The sequence below is a fragment of the Harpia harpyja genome, chromosome 18 (assembly GCF_026419915.1).
Source record: "Harpia harpyja isolate bHarHar1 chromosome 18, bHarHar1 primary haplotype, whole genome shotgun sequence".
NCBI lineage: Eukaryota > Metazoa > Chordata > Aves > Accipitriformes > Accipitridae > Harpia > Harpia harpyja.
This window is the reverse complement of record NC_068957.1, coordinates 9,195,301-9,212,935: the sequence shown is the minus strand read 5'-3', so window position 1 is coordinate 9,212,935 and position 17,635 is coordinate 9,195,301. Positions and strand designations below refer to the sequence as shown.

Genomic DNA, 17,635 nt, shown 5'->3' with positions numbered 1-17,635 from the left:
CACACCTAGCGCTCTTCAAAGTAGCTGGCAACAATCTGTGTAATTGTTTCTCACACTCAATACTACGTTATTTGTAAGCAGCACTATTTCAGGCAACTGTTCTCAAAATGCATCATCTGGGATTTAGTGCAATTCTGCTGTTCAGGTGCTTTGTCTTTAGGGTTCTTATAAACACCTTACACTGCAGAATTCCTAGCTGTGGCATGGGAAGGCCTGTCCTAAAGATTATTCAGAGATTATTTTATGAATAGGAAAAAGATATGGCTAACTAGAAGTTACCCTTTAGAAAACATGTATTTTCTACATTTAATATTAATGTAGAATACAACACTAGCGTATCTTAAATTTTTAAATGCTGGCATACAGGTAATTTGATTTTGAGGATGTACTGAATAATCAGGAAATAATAATAAGGAAAGCGTAAGGAGTTTCCTATTACTTGACCAAATTAATTCCATGGATGGCTTTAAGAAAAAAATGTGTGAATGATGAAAAAAATTATACTGGATAAGGAAACCAACATTTTTATAAGTTCCTAGGACCTGAACCTTGCTTTTAACCTACTGACAGCTCTACATCTCTGGTAAGATCTAGTAAAATTCTTTTCCCTAATTTGATCAGCAAAACAGTTGCATTCTGCCCACAAAGCAAGCTAATTTTTATGATGTTAGTGATCATTTATGGTCTTGTTTTCTGGATGTGCTCAGTTCCTATGCTATTCTCAGTATGCATTTTGAATTACTGCTAAATAATTTGAAATATTGTTTTTGTAGCCCGACTGGATCCCATGTGGAATGGTGTAAACAGCTGATAGCTGCAACCATTTCTAGTCAGATTTCAGGGTCTGTCCCATCAGAAGGTGTGTCCAGAGACTACAGGGTAAGTGACTTGAGGAATGCATTGATTTGTTTAAGATAAAAGAGTGAATGATCAGGAAAGTCCTTGCTACCTTGATTATCAGATGGTAAGTACTTAAGTGATGGCTGAATGTTTCAGAACTAGAAACATCTTATTATGCGTAGGAGTCTTGAATCTGTTCTGTGTTTTCCTCCATATTTAGAATAGTGGCATTGAAGTCTACAGAATAAAAATTAAGAGACAGGTGAAAGGAAAATTAAAAGTCAATGTTTTGAATAGAATGCTAAAAGTGAGTTGTCTTTTCTTTTGATTACTGCATTAAAAAAAATCGGTAGATTAATAGTTACAGGTTGAAATTGTTTCTAGTGTGTGTCATTCAGAGTACAGAGTTGAGGTCTCCAGATCTCACAAAACATAAATGCATGTGTCTTTGTTACCGTGCAAAGAACATAAACGACTATCATTTTTCATGGGGTTTCACCAGAGGCAGAGAATTTAACATCAAACAAGCAAACAAACAAATCACCTTTTTCATTCCCTCCCAGCAACATTTTTGTCATTAAGGTAATGATTGCACAGTATGGTTCACCTGGTAGGTTCCATTATGCTTTTTTACCCCTATTCACTCGTGCTCATTTGCGTGTTTCCTATATGCTGTTCAGCCAGCAAACTGAACTATCAAGAGTGGAGCATATGCAGCTTTCCTTCTCTTACAAATTGACAAAAGTCACCTGTGTTTCAAGTCCCTTTAAGAAACCCAGGCTGCTGCTATCTAGATCCTTTTTCTTCCTAGATTTGAAACAGTTTCATGGTCTTCATGCAAAATGGCCAAATGAAGATTTTATCTTGTTTTGGTTTTAACTAGATTTTAATTTATTTTCTAATACACTCTGTGATTAAAAAGTTCGTTGTCCAGAAACAGCGTATTTTAGATTCTGTGACAGCAGGTCAGATTCAGCACAAGCCTGAAGATGAATCCACAAAATGTTTTTGACCGTACTCTACTTAAAAATTCACCTCACAGAGTTTCACACTATTGGCACAGTCAGCAGCTTATACTCATAAAAAAGTGTAGCTCTTCCATACTATGGCAGCTGAATTGCAAATGCTTATTTCAGGTCAAGGCTAACATCTTTGATAAAACATTGTGGGAAACCTTGCATTACAGCTGTCGATGTTTTATTTGCCCTGTAGATCAAGGACTTCATTTTAGTAAAATCCAAGTATGTAAGCTTGGTGTTCAGTTTATCACTGAGTTAGAACGCATTCCTCTGGAATAAAGAGCACTTTTTAATTGTAAATAACCTCCTTCTCTATACCAAATTCATCTTGGATATTATTTAACAGGAACAAGTCTTTTAAGGCTTAATTAAAATTCTGCTTCATTCTCTGTTTCTTAGAAATGAAAGAAAAAAATTTAAGCCTGGTGATATTAAGAATTTTTGTGTATAAATTGTATTTGGCATCATTGCATTGCTGTGATCTGAAATCCTGTATTTGTGTATAACATCATGGAATTTTTTATCCTAGAATATCTGTAGTTACGTTCAGGACCAGTATCTTGTGAAGCGGTGTCTATGTTTCAGGAGAGGGTTTTCTTTGCACGTAGCTTCTGCTGAAGTTCAGTGGTACGACTAGTTGCTTAGGCTGGGTTTATTCATCATTACATGTAAAAAGATAATGCCCATTTACAACTCCATTTTCCTTTGAGACATCTTTCCCTCTTGATGCACGCTGAGCAATTTTCTGTGTCTTTGTTACATTTGGTTACCTCGAGTTGCTGCATTTAGAGACTATTTTACAACAACTCAGAAACTTCAGGTAGGGCCAGACGTGTGTGTGCGCTTCTGGAACTAGTCAGGCAGTTCTGTTGCTTTCTGCTGGATTTACCAGGAACTCACTGCTTTATTCTTTCTTTCATCCTTTTTTTAATGTTTCAATCAATATGTTTGTAAAAAACAGGTAAATATGTCGATTCTTGTATCTAATGGTGTTACTCATGTTACTCTGTGTAACTTACCTTACCAGAATGTAATTTCGGGGAGGGGGGAATCAAACGGAAGCAAAGGGGCTGCAAATGAGATCATGAAAACGAAAATACTGAGCGAGCTCTTGCTTGCTAAACCCTACAGCAACATGATCTCACTCTGAGTTTGAACTCTGCTGTGTCTGTCTTCTCTGACATACTTTCTGCCTGGAGAGTATTCTTGAATGAGGTGTTCATATAAATGACAATTGCTTAGATTATAGTAGCTGAATATAGACACCTTCAGAAATAAGTTGAGAAGAGTTGTTGCTATCCTTGTTTTGCCATTTGAATCTAAAAGATATGGTGGTTATACTTCATGGCTGTTATTGCAGTCTTACTGTCTTCCACCTAGAAGGATTACCAGGCTCTTTCTTCTCTTTTCACAATAGCACATTGTAGCTGGATAAAAGGGTGATTAGGAATGAATGTTTCAAAAGAGCTTGACATTTGTTACATCACTAAAATGAAGTGGCTAGATTGTTTTTAGACCAAAACAATTCTACAAATGAGAGCTACTAGATCTGCATAGTTTTGTTTTGTTCTTTCAAAATCCAGCTATAATTAAAATGTTTGGAAGTAAAGTTCTTCTGAAAATCTGATGAAGTAAGATATCTTTAACAAATCAAATTGTGTGTTTTGTTGGATAACATTTTATATTTTAACTAACAGGTGTACAGGAGGCCTGTTATACGGGTAAGATTACCTTTGCCTAGCAGTAAAACGGCCTCCTACCTGTTTGTCTTTTGTGCTGTGTGAGATCTTGGTGTGTCAAGCGTTCTTCTTTACTTCATTAATGGTTTTATGTACCAGTCAGACCATTTTGCTATGCAGTGCAACAGCTTCTTTGCCATAGAAATGCTTTATATACATTACAATGTTTTCATGAGCAATAAAAGTCAATGTGTAAGAGAGCAGTATTTTTAAATTATGTTATGAATGTGCAATACTAACTTCAGTTTTATTGCATTAATTTTGACAAAATGGATGCTTGCAACTGAGGCTTACATGCTTTGGACTACAGAGTACTGTATTAGCAGCTCTAACATGTTATCTATGCTGAAGAATATTAGTAGTAACAGCGTTACGTCTTTGTCTGTCCTATTTAAAAAAGATACCAATTCATGCTTGCCTTTGTACATGTTTTACTTTCATTGTTACTACCCTGTAGTAGGATTGAAAGTTAAGTTTGAAGTTAGACACTAGTGCAATGACCTGCATCTTTTTAATGATAATTTTGAGACTAGGTCTTGCCCGTTGTTCATTGGAGATATAAAAAGGGCATGCCTTGTTTTCTTGTCCCTCTCTCTTAGTAACATTTATGGAGTGAGAAATGATCTGGATAGTGTTCTGACATTGTTCATGAAATGTGTCTAACACTTTTATTCAAACAAAGACCTCTTGTTCAGTCTCAGACCAAGAGATGAAGTCTGAATGATTTCTTTTTCTCATCTGTTGTTTACATATTTGAAAATGATGTGTTTAGTCCAATCATACAAATCCACAAGTTGATCTTTTTTTTTTTTTTTTTTGAAATAGATAGCTCTTGAAATAATCCGTCTGGGTTGAGTAACAAAAAATTGATTGTTTTTGTTCAGTTTTTCATAGTTCTTTGTAAAGGCTTTCATCTTTGAATGATCTGCTGTGCTTCTTTCTCTTTCATTTATTTAAAATCTTCTGGTGTATTTGCTGGTTGTCCTTCTGGTTTTCTTCCAGAGATCACAATATCTATTTTGCTTTAATTTCAGAAACAACATTTTTATGGTCTGAAATTTAAGTAATTTCTGTTTAACAGAATTCCACCAATACATAAATGTTAGGAGTCCTTTATAATTTGAAAGGGGTTTTTTAATTAATTATAACTTTAAACTCTTGTAGAGTTCAAATTATCTGAAGATATCTGAAGTTCTTCTAAGTTTTTCTTTTTTGAGGTTTCTGTAGAAGTACTCTAAAAAGAAAAATTGACTTTAGCAAACATTTGTAAATTTAGACTGAGGCAGGTTTTACAGTCTGTCAGGTGAGAAGTTCTTTGCATCTGAACTGGGAATAATAGACTGTCAGACAACTTCTCTCCAGTTAATAAAGAAAGAAAGAAGATGGAAGAAAATTTTGGCTGAACGTATTGAAACAATTACTTTATATGACCCTATGACATTTGTGCTTCTCTCTGGAGTGCATAGGGACCTTATGTTTATTAAAGAGATTTAATTAATATTCAGGATTTGCTGCCAATATGATGCAAAAATAAATTAACATAAAAATGTGAATTTTTTGCATATTTTGTTATGAGGAGTAATTTTAGGTTCTGTAAAGTTACTGACTAGGTTTCCAGCAGCAGCACAGAAGTTGCTGGAAAAATATGTGAAACCATAAAACTGAAAGTTCGATTAAAACATGTTTTACACAGTAAAGCATTTTTTAAATTGTCTAGATACTTCTATTTGATGTTGACCTATTTTTTCCTTGAAAGCTTGCATGAGTTTTCCCCTAATGCTACCATTGCAAGCTGTACTCAATTTCTTCTATTGATAAGCATGTGGCATACTTTGAATTAATTTTTTTCAATATAAGGTTGCTTGTCTTAAAAAGACAGTACATACTTTTATGTTCTTATCTACCAGCACTGACTCTTTTGTGAAAAAGGGAGTAAATTTTTCATTTTGTGTGGTGCCAAAAACATTAAAGGGATAGTGCTAATAGCTTGGATTCCTTTCTGTGGAAAGTAGTTTGTGCCAGGAGCGGAAAATTTTGACTAGCTTGACTGGAGTTAAAGTATATGCTGTCTTTTTAAGGAAAGAAAATAAAAAAGGGAAACAAACAAGAAAAGATTCTATCCTTTCACCTGTTGTCTGCATGTTTTTTCCTGTTACTTCTCCCTTGCCCTACTGCTGCCTCATGCAATGCAGGAGATTCAGGATGGACACAATGGCTATCATTCTGAAGCAGAACCTGATCAGGTGGCAAGTTTTACTCATCTTTCATTCATTAACTGTGTAGCAAGGTACTATATATTAGTACTTGTACAGTACATACAAATCTTGTATTTCTCATGCAAGAGAATCCATAGAAAGCATTTAGTGTGTTAACTGGTTATGTGCTAGGTAGGGTTTTCGTGTAATGTCCTGTAGTCTAGAATGTAATACTGCACGTAAGCCCCTGTCTGACAGAGCACATCTGCCCTTGTAAGTTTTTAAGTCATGGCTAATTCTCTACACACCCATCTTTTGTGATTGGGTGCTGAATATAAAATTCTGTTAGTTTCCAAGAAAATCTAAAGCCAGAGATCAATTGAAATATCTTTGGAAATTATTTATTATTGAGAGTTTAGGGTAGTTTGTTTGGAGACAGACAGATTCTACCAATTATTTGTATGTGCATCAGAGCTGTAATACAAGGGAAGAGTTGTTTACTGTAACATAGCCCATTATATTTATTCTCACTTTAGGATGTAAAAAATTGAAACCTTAATATCTCATCATGTTGACCCGAGAGAGACCACTTTCTCACGTGGTCCTTAAAAGTCCTGCAAACCCTTTTATTCTTAATTAGAATCTTTAGTACATTATAAATCTTAGCCGCCAGCGAAGGACCCAAAGGATCAATCTTGTATCATTCAGGAATGAAGCCATTTACTTAAATGAAAATTTATGGAACTAGCCCTTATTTTAAAATTGCTAATTGTTCTTCTATATTTCATTATTACTTCATTCTTAATCTGACCTTCTGGATCCAAAATTCCTATAATGGACCTCTTCCACAACTTGTGGCACTCTCAGTAGGGTATTGATTGAAACAGAGCATTGTGGGGTGCTTCTGACTTCTTGCTATCAAAAATACAAAGTTAAAATGTTAAATAAGTAAAGCTTCTGCCATATATAATTCTCTCACATGAAAATACTCAAATAAGCAACATTAAGAATAGAAAAAAATTTAATATGAGCTTTAAAACGTTCCTAAGTAGATAAAATACCCAAAATAATACCTGCATTTAGCAAAAGACTAACAAATTATTAATTACAAATTTGGGCTGATCTTATTGTTCATATTTTTGTATGCTATATGTAGCTAGCATGTGAAACTAATTAAAATGCTTTATTACTAATATGTTACTAACATGTATGTCTCTGTAATATTTATAATACCAAGTTCTGTGTTGTGGGTTTTTTTTACTGTGGTACTGGTTAATGCAGTTGTGCCTTGTAAAAAAAGATACACTTGTGTTCCAGTAATCTGGTAGTAAAAGCACTTTGCATCAAAATGTATCGATGTGGTACAGATGGAAAGTGAGATTTACTCATGGTTTTGGATTTCTGCCAGGCACTGCGGGATGGAAACAAACTAGCACAGATGGAAGAGGCTCCACTTTTTCCTGGAGAATCAATCAAAGTTATTGGTAAGCGTACTATTGAGTACTACACTGAATACTATTAAATCACTAGTTTATTTATTTAAAAACAGAATATTATTTCCTTTTGACTTTTGCTATTTTAATTTAATGCCACTTTAGATTAGCTGATTTGATGTGGATTTCTTTTCTTTGTCTTTTAAATCTAAATGTAGGAAGGAGAAATCAGTTTTAGAGGATGACTTGCTCCATATAGATAAATCTTTTTTTTTCAAAGGGTAGTTTGTTCCATATAGGTGTATGGGTTGTATTTCTTCCTGGGGATGCCAAGGATACTTAATAGATTCAAAAGCCTTAGAACTGTGATAGCAAAGAAGATGAAGTTATGGAAAACTTAGTTTCCAGTTCTTAATGAGATTTATTTCACTTTGGCCTGTGATGGCAAGCTCTGTGTTAGCAGTACAGTACTTGGCTAGAAAAGAATACTAGCTAAAGAGTGAAAATGAAGAGGTAGGCATAGAACTGAATTACTCGGAGGTCAATTGCGTACATATCAGTAATTGTCCATTTGGATGCTCGCTCTCTGAGGTGCCTGTGGGTGCTTTACACCTCAGGGCAGGGACCAGAGCCACTTGCAGCTATGAATACCAGCAGGGTGCTGCTTTGTTACCTGCCTGCCCTTACCGCAGCCCATGCTAGCTGAGCCCAGCCCCAGTTGCTCAGCAGCAGTGGGACTGAGGAATTTGATTGTTTTCATTGTTGAGATAAAGACAGCTCTTTCAGTCCTGACAGCATCTGAAGAGTAGGCTTTTCTATAGAGATCAAGCATCAAAATCTCATGGAAGTGCAAAAATCTTGCTGTTTTTAAATGGAAATAGATTTTTTTGGAACAAATGTCCCTAAGAGTAAAACAAAGCTTTAATTGGTCTGTTTTCCAGCTAAAGATGTTATGTATATCTGTCCATTTATGGGAGCAGTCAGTGGTACACTAACAGTGACGGACTTCAGAATGTATATCAAAAGTGTTGAAAGGGTAAGACCGCTATCTGTCTGCATATTGTTTCGGGTGGGAATGTTGCTGAAGTAAATTTCAGAAAGTGACAAATTTGTTGTAAGTGGAGTATGATGTTCCACAGCAGCCTATTAAACAGGAATTATATTTGACTCTAATGAAACATACATGAATAATATTAGTTCTGTGTTCCTCCTAATGTAACAAAATTCATTTGTTTTATAAACAAATTTCAGGATCCACCTTTTGTTGTTGATGTTCCCCTTGGAGTCATAAGTAGAGTTGAAAAAATTGGAGTACAGAGCCATGGAGACAACTCATGTGGTATAGAAATAGTTTGCAAGGTAGGGCATGGTAAAGTTTTATTCATATTAAAGTATTTTCATTTCATTTTTCTGTAAGAGGAATCTGCATGCACATGTGCTGTTTTTCTGTCTGATCAGTTCCCTGTATTTGAGTGCTGCTTCATTTAAATAATATATTTCAATTCCTCTTATGATACTTGCAGTCTTAAACACTTCCGCTTTTTGTCTCAAGAGTGAATTCAAAGAAAAAATGGCTGGTTTTATATCTAGCAACTCTAATGACAATCCTAGCCATCTGATACGAACCCTTACAGAACTCTGTTCTAATGTGGGTTAGGTGATGTCAGTGATTTAGTGCTACATATATGCCTTCCTTCAATCAAATTTCTTGTAATGGCTTTTTTTTTTTTTTTTAAATTTATCATAGAGTAAAATAGTGTAACTTATTTTTGACAGGATATGAGAAATTTGCGGCTGGCCTATAAACAGGAAGAGCAGAACAGATTGGAGATTTTTGAAAATCTTGTAACACGTGCATTTCCTGTTTCTAATGGGCTGGTAAGTCTTAAGATGTAGAGAAGGCTGTCACTGGCTCTTCTCTTTTTGGAAAGTGTAGGTGGGGAAATACAAGGACTGTATAACAAACATTGAAATGTTGATGCATAAAATCTGTTACAGACCAGGCAAGCTACTCTGACCCTGTTTCTTTCTTGTGTTAATTTGTAAAACTTCATGCCATGTCCTGCTATCAGTGAAGTTAGTTAATTTTTACATAACTCTTGAGATCTAGGTTTGACTCTTATTTTCTGCAGTAGATAATTCCATCTAGAAGTTCTGTCGAAAACAACAAATAGGTACAATTAGTCTTATTAGTTAGCTGCAGAATGCTATTTCATTTGCTTGTATGGGTAAGGAGCTGGTTGGGGGGTAGGAGACCAATTTCGTCATCCTGGCTTTGCCATTGATGTGTTGTATGATCACAGGCAAGTAACTTCAACTGTCTCTAACTGTTTCCTATCTTGATTTTGTTAATTATATAGCATGTACTTGAAGGAGGAAACTGTCTTTCATTTTCTTTCTAGCACAGTGTTGTCCAGTCTTGACTGAACGTTTTATGTCTGCTGTTAAAGAGTTTTAGAAGTGTTACATTTGAAATACTAGAAGGTTCACTGTTTTGGAGCTTATTGTGCATACAGCCCATTAGACAGTAATTTATGCCTTTGCTTTGTTGTCTTTAGCCTCTTTTTGCATTCAGCTATAAAGAAAAGTTTGCTGTTAATGGCTGGAAAGTGTATGATCCAATGGCAGAATATAAGAGGCAGGTAAGTTACCTAAGCACTTGGTGTATTATTTTTTTCTCCACCCCCCCGAGCCATTTAAAGAAGAAAAAAATATTAAAACTAGAAATTTTCAGCTCTAGCTACATACAGAGACTGTCTAGATCTCATGTTTAGATAATAAAATGCAAGTGGCCTGACTTTGAGAGTGTTGAGCACTGGCTAAAGTTGATGGAGATAACAGGTGCTGAGTACTTGAGCAAACTGTTCTATCTTAACATGCATTCTTAAATCCACATTTTCCAAGTGCTGTTTCTAGAAAATACAGGCTTTATAAAAATTTGGTTTTGAATAAGCAGCGTTAAACAGAAGAGTAACTGTAGTTTGTTGTTGTAAATCTACAGTTTTCTAGTTGCAAAAGTATTTTTATTTTACTGTATGATCACTTTTTACCTGAGTGTGCAGCCTATTCAAATGTTTATTTTATATATCAGTTTTAAAGAAAATAAATAGAAAAGACTTTCAGTGTTTTGGTTTATGGTTCGATATGAAGACCTAAAGTTTATAGCTTATTTAAATATGTGGGCACACTTTTTTTTTTAAAAAGTAAGTAGCATATAAAAATTTTCAACGCTCCAAACTAAGATATGTAATATTTTGCTTTCATACAGGGCTTGCCCAATGAGAGTTGGAAAATATCCAAAATTAACAGCAGCTATGAGCTTTGTGATACATATCCTGCTGTTCTTGTTGTGCCAACCAGCGTGAAGGATGATGACCTCTCAAAAGTGGCAGCATTTAGAGCAAAAGGCAGAGTTCCAGTAAGTGAAACTTTTACAAGGAGATATAAGTGCTCTACAAATTGTAGCTTATAAGAAATTATCAGAGTTCTTTTAGGCTTTTTTTTTTAAATAACAGTGGGCTGGCTTCCTTCCTGAAAGGGGTGGGGGGCAAAGAAAGAAGAATTAGGCTTGATGGGTTTAGAACTGAAGAGAGCAATTCAACTGTGAGTCTTAATTGCTTGGTTAGTGTGCCATGTAATAAAATTTTCTTTGAAGTTAACACTTCTAAGCCATAATGGTATCTGATGCTAATTCACATATTAGCTTGTGTTCTGATTTGGTGTGGAATGTGCTACAGCCTTAGCAGTTTTCTTGAGAATAGACAAGTTTTGCAGGTAGCATAAGAACCCCTTTAAATATGTTAGGTCGTGACAGTTTTCGTGCTATAGATCTGCTTAGCAGGGTAGTATACAGGTCCATAGACTTCCACATGGAAGCAGTTTTTCTTCCTCCATTGTTCTTTTTTTTTGTAATTAGTAAGATGCAGTACCAGCCTTAGTTTTTATTAGAAATAAAAGCTAAGGTGTTTAGAATCAGTTTGTATTTCAAGCTCAGATTTGGGATGAGCAGTGCTAGTGTGCTGTCAATATGGTTTTGCATCAGCTCGTCCTTAAATTTGCATTTGCTGATTTGCCAGGAAATAATGCTATGTAGGCAGTGTGATTGTCTAATTGCACTCTGGCCTGCTGCTTTAATACTAGTGTAGTAAACTAAAATAATTTTCTTTTATTCCAGGTGTTATCCTGGATTCATCCTGAGAGCCAAGCAACGATAACACGATGCAGTCAGCCATCTGTAGGCCCAAATGATAAGCGTTGCAAAGAAGATGAAAAATATTTGCAGACAATAATGGATGCCAATGCTCAGTCACATAAACTTATCATCTTTGATGCCAGACAGAATAGTGTTGCAGATACAAACAAGGTAGGCTGGTATCATAACTGGCATTAATAGTTCTATCTTCATTACAAGGCTGAAGGTTGAGTAAGAGATGAGGATGAGGAGAACTTGATGTCAAAAAGTGATAAAAAAGGGTCTCTAAAGAGGGCATGAGAATGAACATAAATTGCTTGTAGCATTTTGGAAAGGCTGGCAGGAATTGAAGGCAGCATGAAGATGTAGCTGAGAAATCACGCAGTAAAGCCCACAGAAGACCAAAGGTTTCAGTAGTAAAAAGGGGAAGGTATATGGATGTATTATCAAATGTAGCCTATTACACTTAGAATTTCTTTCACCTAAAAAAAATACCCTAGTGCTTCTTAGAAAAACAAAAGCCAAAAATACATTTTTATTAGTGCTAAAATAATCCTTTCTCTCAGAAAATCCTGAACCCTGACCAAAATAACTCAACCTTATACTGAAGTCCTGTACATGTTCTTTTTTTCATCTGTTTTTACTTTTTGAATGACAGGCAAAAGGTGGAGGGTATGAAAGTGAAAGTGCCTACCCAAATGCAGAGCTGGTATTTCTGGAAATTCATAATATACACGTAATGAGAGAATCCCTGCGTAAACTTAAAGAAATAGTTTATCCTACTATTGATGAGACTCGGTGGTTATCAAATGTGGACTCCACGCATTGGCTGGAATATATAAGGGTAAAATACTTTTGATGTGAAAAATCAATTGTTTTTTTAAACCATGTTTTTAAATTGCATTTCTGAAAATATTACTAAAATAATGACTAGATTTAAGCGCGTTGCTTTGATCAGGATAATCTTGTAAAAAAGCTTAATTTTTGAATGGTCACTTAGAACATAGCATTTTAAGCATTCCATAATAACTTTGTAGTTCCTGTTTTATGTATTGGTAGGTAATGAGTTAATTCCTGATAGCACAGTATCATATTTAGTGTTGGACAATGTTTTATTTTCTTGAGAGGGAATGTTTGTGAGCAGTCCAGGGTTATCCCTGCTTTTTGGAAGAATGCCCTGGGAACTTCAGATTATATTTGAACAACTGCCAAAAGGACTTGACTGTAAATTCTGCAGTCTTTCTCATCCTTCCCTCCTTCAATGCAATGTTAGTGTTCATGTGTCAGACACCTACGTTTTCACGGGCTGTTTATAGTCAGTGCTCTACTGGGTCATAATCTGCTCTATTATTTAACATAATATTAAAATAAATCACTACCATACTCAGTTTTACAGTCTGTTTCACTAACCTCTGAAATGCTTTTAGAATAGATTATTTCATTACCACATTCACTCCCCTGTTTATGATGAATATGGATGGAGTGGAATTTGGTTTATTAGCAACTGGCTCAAATGTCACTCATGCAAAACGTGTTTGGGATTGTTCATTAGTTTTACTTTTCTGTTAACTAGTGCTTGCTAACTGCTGCAGGAGAACCGGTAGAGGGAGCAAATGCTTAAATTAAGAATTAAACAAATTTAATGATCTTTTGGGAATAGTTTAATTTTCTTGTTCTCTTGAAGTTGGACTATGTCAAACAGCGTTGGGAATCTGAGTATCTGGAAACCTTTTCTTATCAGCCTGGCATTAAATACAATAGTCTATTTTTAAAAGTGGCGTTGTTTGAGCCAGTGGTCACCTTTCATTGACGTTGACTTCCATGTCAGAAGCGGACCTTGATATCACTGTTGCACAGATGACAATAGCACAGCAATGTGAAATTTCATTTAAATTATTTTATAGAGTTGACACACATGTAATATTCTTCATGAACCTGTCCCTTACATGATACTTCACGTTACGGTATTAACAGCACAAGCTGCAGCCTGATTTCTTAAAAGCTGCCATTACTGTGTTAACAATGTTGATAGTATCTCCTGTTGCTTTTATCCAAGAATTGCTTGGCTTCCTACCTATTTGATTTGGCTTGTAACAGCAATTAACAAATCCACAGCTTTACTCTAACGCATCTTCTGTTTTTTCCGGGCTTAGACCAGTGTGATTGTGTCCCAGTTTAATGTGATGCTTTACTGGAAATTCACCTTCCTAGCCCTGGGCAGCCACAGCACTTTGAAGATGATCCAGAAGTGTCTGGAGAGGCACCACTAACGTTCTGTGTGTGTGAAGACAGTAGTAACAACAGGAGTAGGGTCACTTAGTGATTTTTGTACACCCAGGATATTTCCTCATGCCCTCCAGGGTATTTTCTGCCTTTCAGGATAGAACTTGTGCTATTAATTATTTCTAAACCAGTTCTCATTTTCTAAGCCAATCTAAAGCCAGTTATTCATTAGGAGCCCTAACTGAAATACTGATGATTGCTAAGTTTTGAAACATCTATAAAAAAAAAAAAATAGTTTGTGGAGGAAGCTGTTTTCTAAAGGCTTTTGTCCAAAGTAGAATAAAATGCTTCACCTACTCCACAGATATTTACTGAATTAATAGTAACTCTGTTTTCTGTCTCCTATTCTCTGCTTATTGCCTGTATCTGTTCTGGCTTTTTATTTTCAGCTATACTCCTTCAGAGGCATCTGTGTTCTCTTTAGGACAATTTAGAGCAAGCTATTGCATACCTGTATGTTATATAGATAAGTTTTCTGCTTTTATTGAAGACCGAACTGTTTTAATATTTAATATTTACAAAGTAGAGCTTTGTAACTTAAGAAATTGGCAATTAACTAGTTCAGACCACAAGCTCCATTCTCCCATAGACGCTTTTGTATTGTTTCCTGATATTTCCATCCTGGCACCCTTTAGTTTTACCATAAAAGATACGATCAATGAGAATTGCCTCTAAAGCATGGTTATTGAAGTAACTTTGAAGACTGGTCTTGTGCACAGCTTCTGCAGTGGTTGCTGGCTTTCCTACTTCCCAGAAGGTGTTTTTACATGTCTGGGAAGGGGAAAATGCAAGTATTTTGCAAGATTCCATTTTCTGGTGTTGGAATGCAGAATAGGAATTTCTCCTGTGGTTCTATTCTAGTGGTTGTTTTTTTTCGTGTATTTTTCAGTGCCATGATAGGTCATGTTACAAAGACAGAGACAAATCTTCACAGGAGAGAGATTATTCAAGTTTTTTAAAAAGCTGGAGTGGCATAAGAGAACAAGAGAGGTTTTTTTGTGGGGGAGAAGAATTAAGAAGTTCATACAGGTGATACCAGTCCTGTGGCATCTCCATCTTTTTGCTCTCCAGCATGCTTCTGAATCCACACTATTAAGGGTCTGCTCATGAGTTGAGTACAGTGTATACTTCATGCACCAGCAAATCAACACAGGCTCCCAGCCAGGGGTTTCTGGGTGTGTTTGGGTTGTGTTTTGATTTAGATTAGCTAGATAGTTTGTCCCTTTCTGTAAACTTAGTAATTGAGAACTGAAAGCTGAGGAAGAAAGAGCGATTGATTACTGTGAAAATGAACTTTGAAAACATTGAACCTTCAGCCTTCGGAATAGGTTACAGTATTTGTGTCTTTTCCTCATGACACAGAATTTCAGATTTAATTTAGAGAAGGGATTCCCAGGTTCTTTTGCTATGCGCTACTAATAATGGAGAGCCGGTAAGAACTCTCTCCTGGTCAACAGAGTGCATGCAGTTTTTGTACCTCTAGGAGTATGCATACCACCATTTGGGAATCTCTAATTCAAAGCAATGTCGTCCAGATGATTATGTAATTAATCTGAAAATTGAAAATATATTAACCTTAAGAGTGTAAAATTATAACTCTTTTTCTTTTGATAGAGTTTTGGTTAGTATTTAATACGCTTGTTTGTTTATTTTTGTTTATTTAAGATGCTTCTTGCCGGAGCAGTAAGAATTGCAGATAAAATTGAATCTGGTAAAACATCTGTAGTTGTACATTGCAGTGATGGTTGGGATCGAACTGCACAGCTTACTGCACTAGCTATGCTTATGCTGGACAGCTATTACAGAACTGTCAAGGGATTTGAAGTTCTTATAGAGAAGGAATGGATAAGTTTTGGACACCGGTTTGCAATGGTAAGCATTTGCAATGGTCACCTTCAAGGCTTTTATTTTGAATAGCATGTTTTCTCACAGTACTCTGCTGCATTTTAGTTATTATCTCTGGTGTCCTTCTTTTAATGGTGTGAGTGTGTCAGAGAATTGTGACCTGTTCATTTTTGACAGGAAATCTGTGTGTGAGGTATAATATAAAGTAAATAAGAATTAAGTGGCTTGAACATAAGGGTTAAAAAAAATCACATGGCTTTTTTATGAGGAAGAGGGATTGTAACACATTGCTTCATCTTTAACAATCTTATGAATGGAGAAACAAAGAAAACAATTAAGGTGTCTAGAAGGTAAAATTGCTGGAACCGTTACTCTGATTTAAGGTTGAAGTGTTTATTTAACACATGGGCTAGTGGGGAATTAGGACATAAACTATTAGGGCATTTTGTGGGGTCTGACTCTAAGATGGTTTAGGAGAAATGACATGTAGTTATGGCAGGTAGATATGGAATAATTGTTTCAGTACAGCCTTTGTAAATACCTACCAGTTTGACCAACTGGTAGAAATAAATGGCCATGCAATGAAAGATGGGCAAACAACAGGCACAGCTTTGTTGACCAAGTGTCTTTCCAGCTCTGCTCAACAGCAAAGGCATGTCCATAAGTGAATATTGGGGTGCATTTTTAGTAGTTGAAAAATACAGGTTAGCATTAGGGAAGATCTGCTTGTATTGTTCACCTTTGGAACCTATTTAAGAGGCACTCAATTTTAAAGTGTTGGGATGGTACTGTAAATACACTAGACTGAAATGAAGTTTGTTTTGACTTTCAGCGAGTAGGACATGGAGATGATGATCATGCTGATGCAGACAGATCTCCCATTTTCCTTCAGTTCATTGACTGTGTTTGGCAAATGACAAAGCAGGTAAGATGCTTAAGAGTATATTTCTGTGAGGTCTTAGTCTTTATCTTGGAAATGTAATTCATGTAGGAGAGCACATTCCTTTGCAGAGCAGTAGCATGTTTTCCTGAAGTTGGTTGTGCTGTGGCTGCACCATGCACGCGTAGGGAAACTTTTTGCTCAGTGAGGTGCAAGGAGCTAGAGTAGAAGTATTGACTTGCAACCAAAATACCAGGATTCCTTTTTGTTTAAAATAGGCTTTCAAAGGATTCTCTGATTACCTAAATGAGGGTTATTGATGAGATAAATGATTTGTATTGCATATTCACTGGTGGAATAAATGTTCGTATGGATTTATATTGTCCTTAAGAAACAGCAAAAATCCAGGCTGATTGTGAACTGAAGGGAGGAGAGAGTTCTTCTATGTATGTCTCAAATGTGAAATGTCAGTTAATGTTGCATCATTATGCATATAGGACAGCATTTCTAACATACAAGCCTATTCTCAGGTAAGTTTTCTTACTTCCAACACACTTTTACCTCTGGATCAGGGGACATCTTTGAAATTAGTGATATTTAAGATATAAAAATATTAAAATTCTCAATTTTTTTTTCTGAATATGTTAAATTATAGAATGGCTTTAGCCTTCATTTTCCTTATTTGTATCTCCATGAGCATAAACTTAAGATTTTTCTGAGCTTTTATATTACTGTTCTTTAATGGGGTTACTGAAATAGATTGTCCACATGAAGACTTTATTTCCAAGTAAATTAGAAGTGCTTGACTCCTTTTTCCTTTTTTTTTGTCCTTGAAGCCTAACATAGATCTGTGCTGTTACGGTAAAAGCTATTGTACTGAAGTCTGTATAGTATGTGATTTGCTTTGAAGAGAGAAGGGTAACAGTGTGGTTCCATATGGTGCTAGCACTCCCAGATCTCTTACCTTAGTCTTCTTGTTCTGAACATGGTTCTTAAAAACTTACATCATAGTTTCCAAACTTGTATTCAAAACAGTCGTCTTTGGTGCTTTATGAAAGTTCCCTGCTGTAATACTGGGCCCTCGTCCAGAGTCCCTTGAAGACTCTGTGTATCTGTATTTCAGCATTAATGTGCTGTTTAGTATGGCTGGAGAAAAAAAAAATGAAAAATTCTGTCCCTCTCTTAGAGGAAAGCTAGTAACAATAGCAA

The 17,635-nt window shown here is 35.7% G+C and overlaps 1 protein-coding gene across 5 annotated transcripts in view; it reads left to right on the top strand.

Annotated features, from left to right (window-relative positions):
- The window catches only part of MTMR1 (myotubularin related protein 1), a 39,385-nt gene that overhangs the window by 2,362 nt on the left and 19,388 nt on the right, over positions 1–17,635 (top strand). The window contains exons 2-14 of one of the 5 annotated variants that reach the window (XM_052814114.1): positions 774–879; positions 3,557–3,580; positions 5,791–5,841; positions 7,202–7,277; positions 8,168–8,262; positions 8,478–8,585; positions 9,003–9,104; positions 9,785–9,868; positions 10,495–10,644; positions 11,401–11,589; positions 12,077–12,262; positions 15,367–15,573; positions 16,379–16,471. In XM_052814114.1, the coding sequence (XP_052670074.1) occupies positions 774–879; positions 3,557–3,580; positions 5,791–5,841; positions 7,202–7,277; positions 8,168–8,262; positions 8,478–8,585; positions 9,003–9,104; positions 9,785–9,868; positions 10,495–10,644; positions 11,401–11,589; positions 12,077–12,262; positions 15,367–15,573; positions 16,379–16,471 (1,471 nt within the window). Of the gene's footprint in view, positions 1–773; positions 880–3,556; positions 3,581–5,790; positions 5,842–5,865; positions 5,886–7,201; positions 7,278–8,167; positions 8,263–8,477; positions 8,586–9,002; positions 9,105–9,784; positions 9,869–10,494; positions 10,645–11,400; positions 11,590–12,076; positions 12,263–15,366; positions 15,574–16,378; positions 16,472–17,635 lie in introns of those variants that run through there. The other 4 variants (XM_052814115.1, XM_052814116.1, XM_052814117.1 and 1 more) reach the window with 4 other exon arrangements.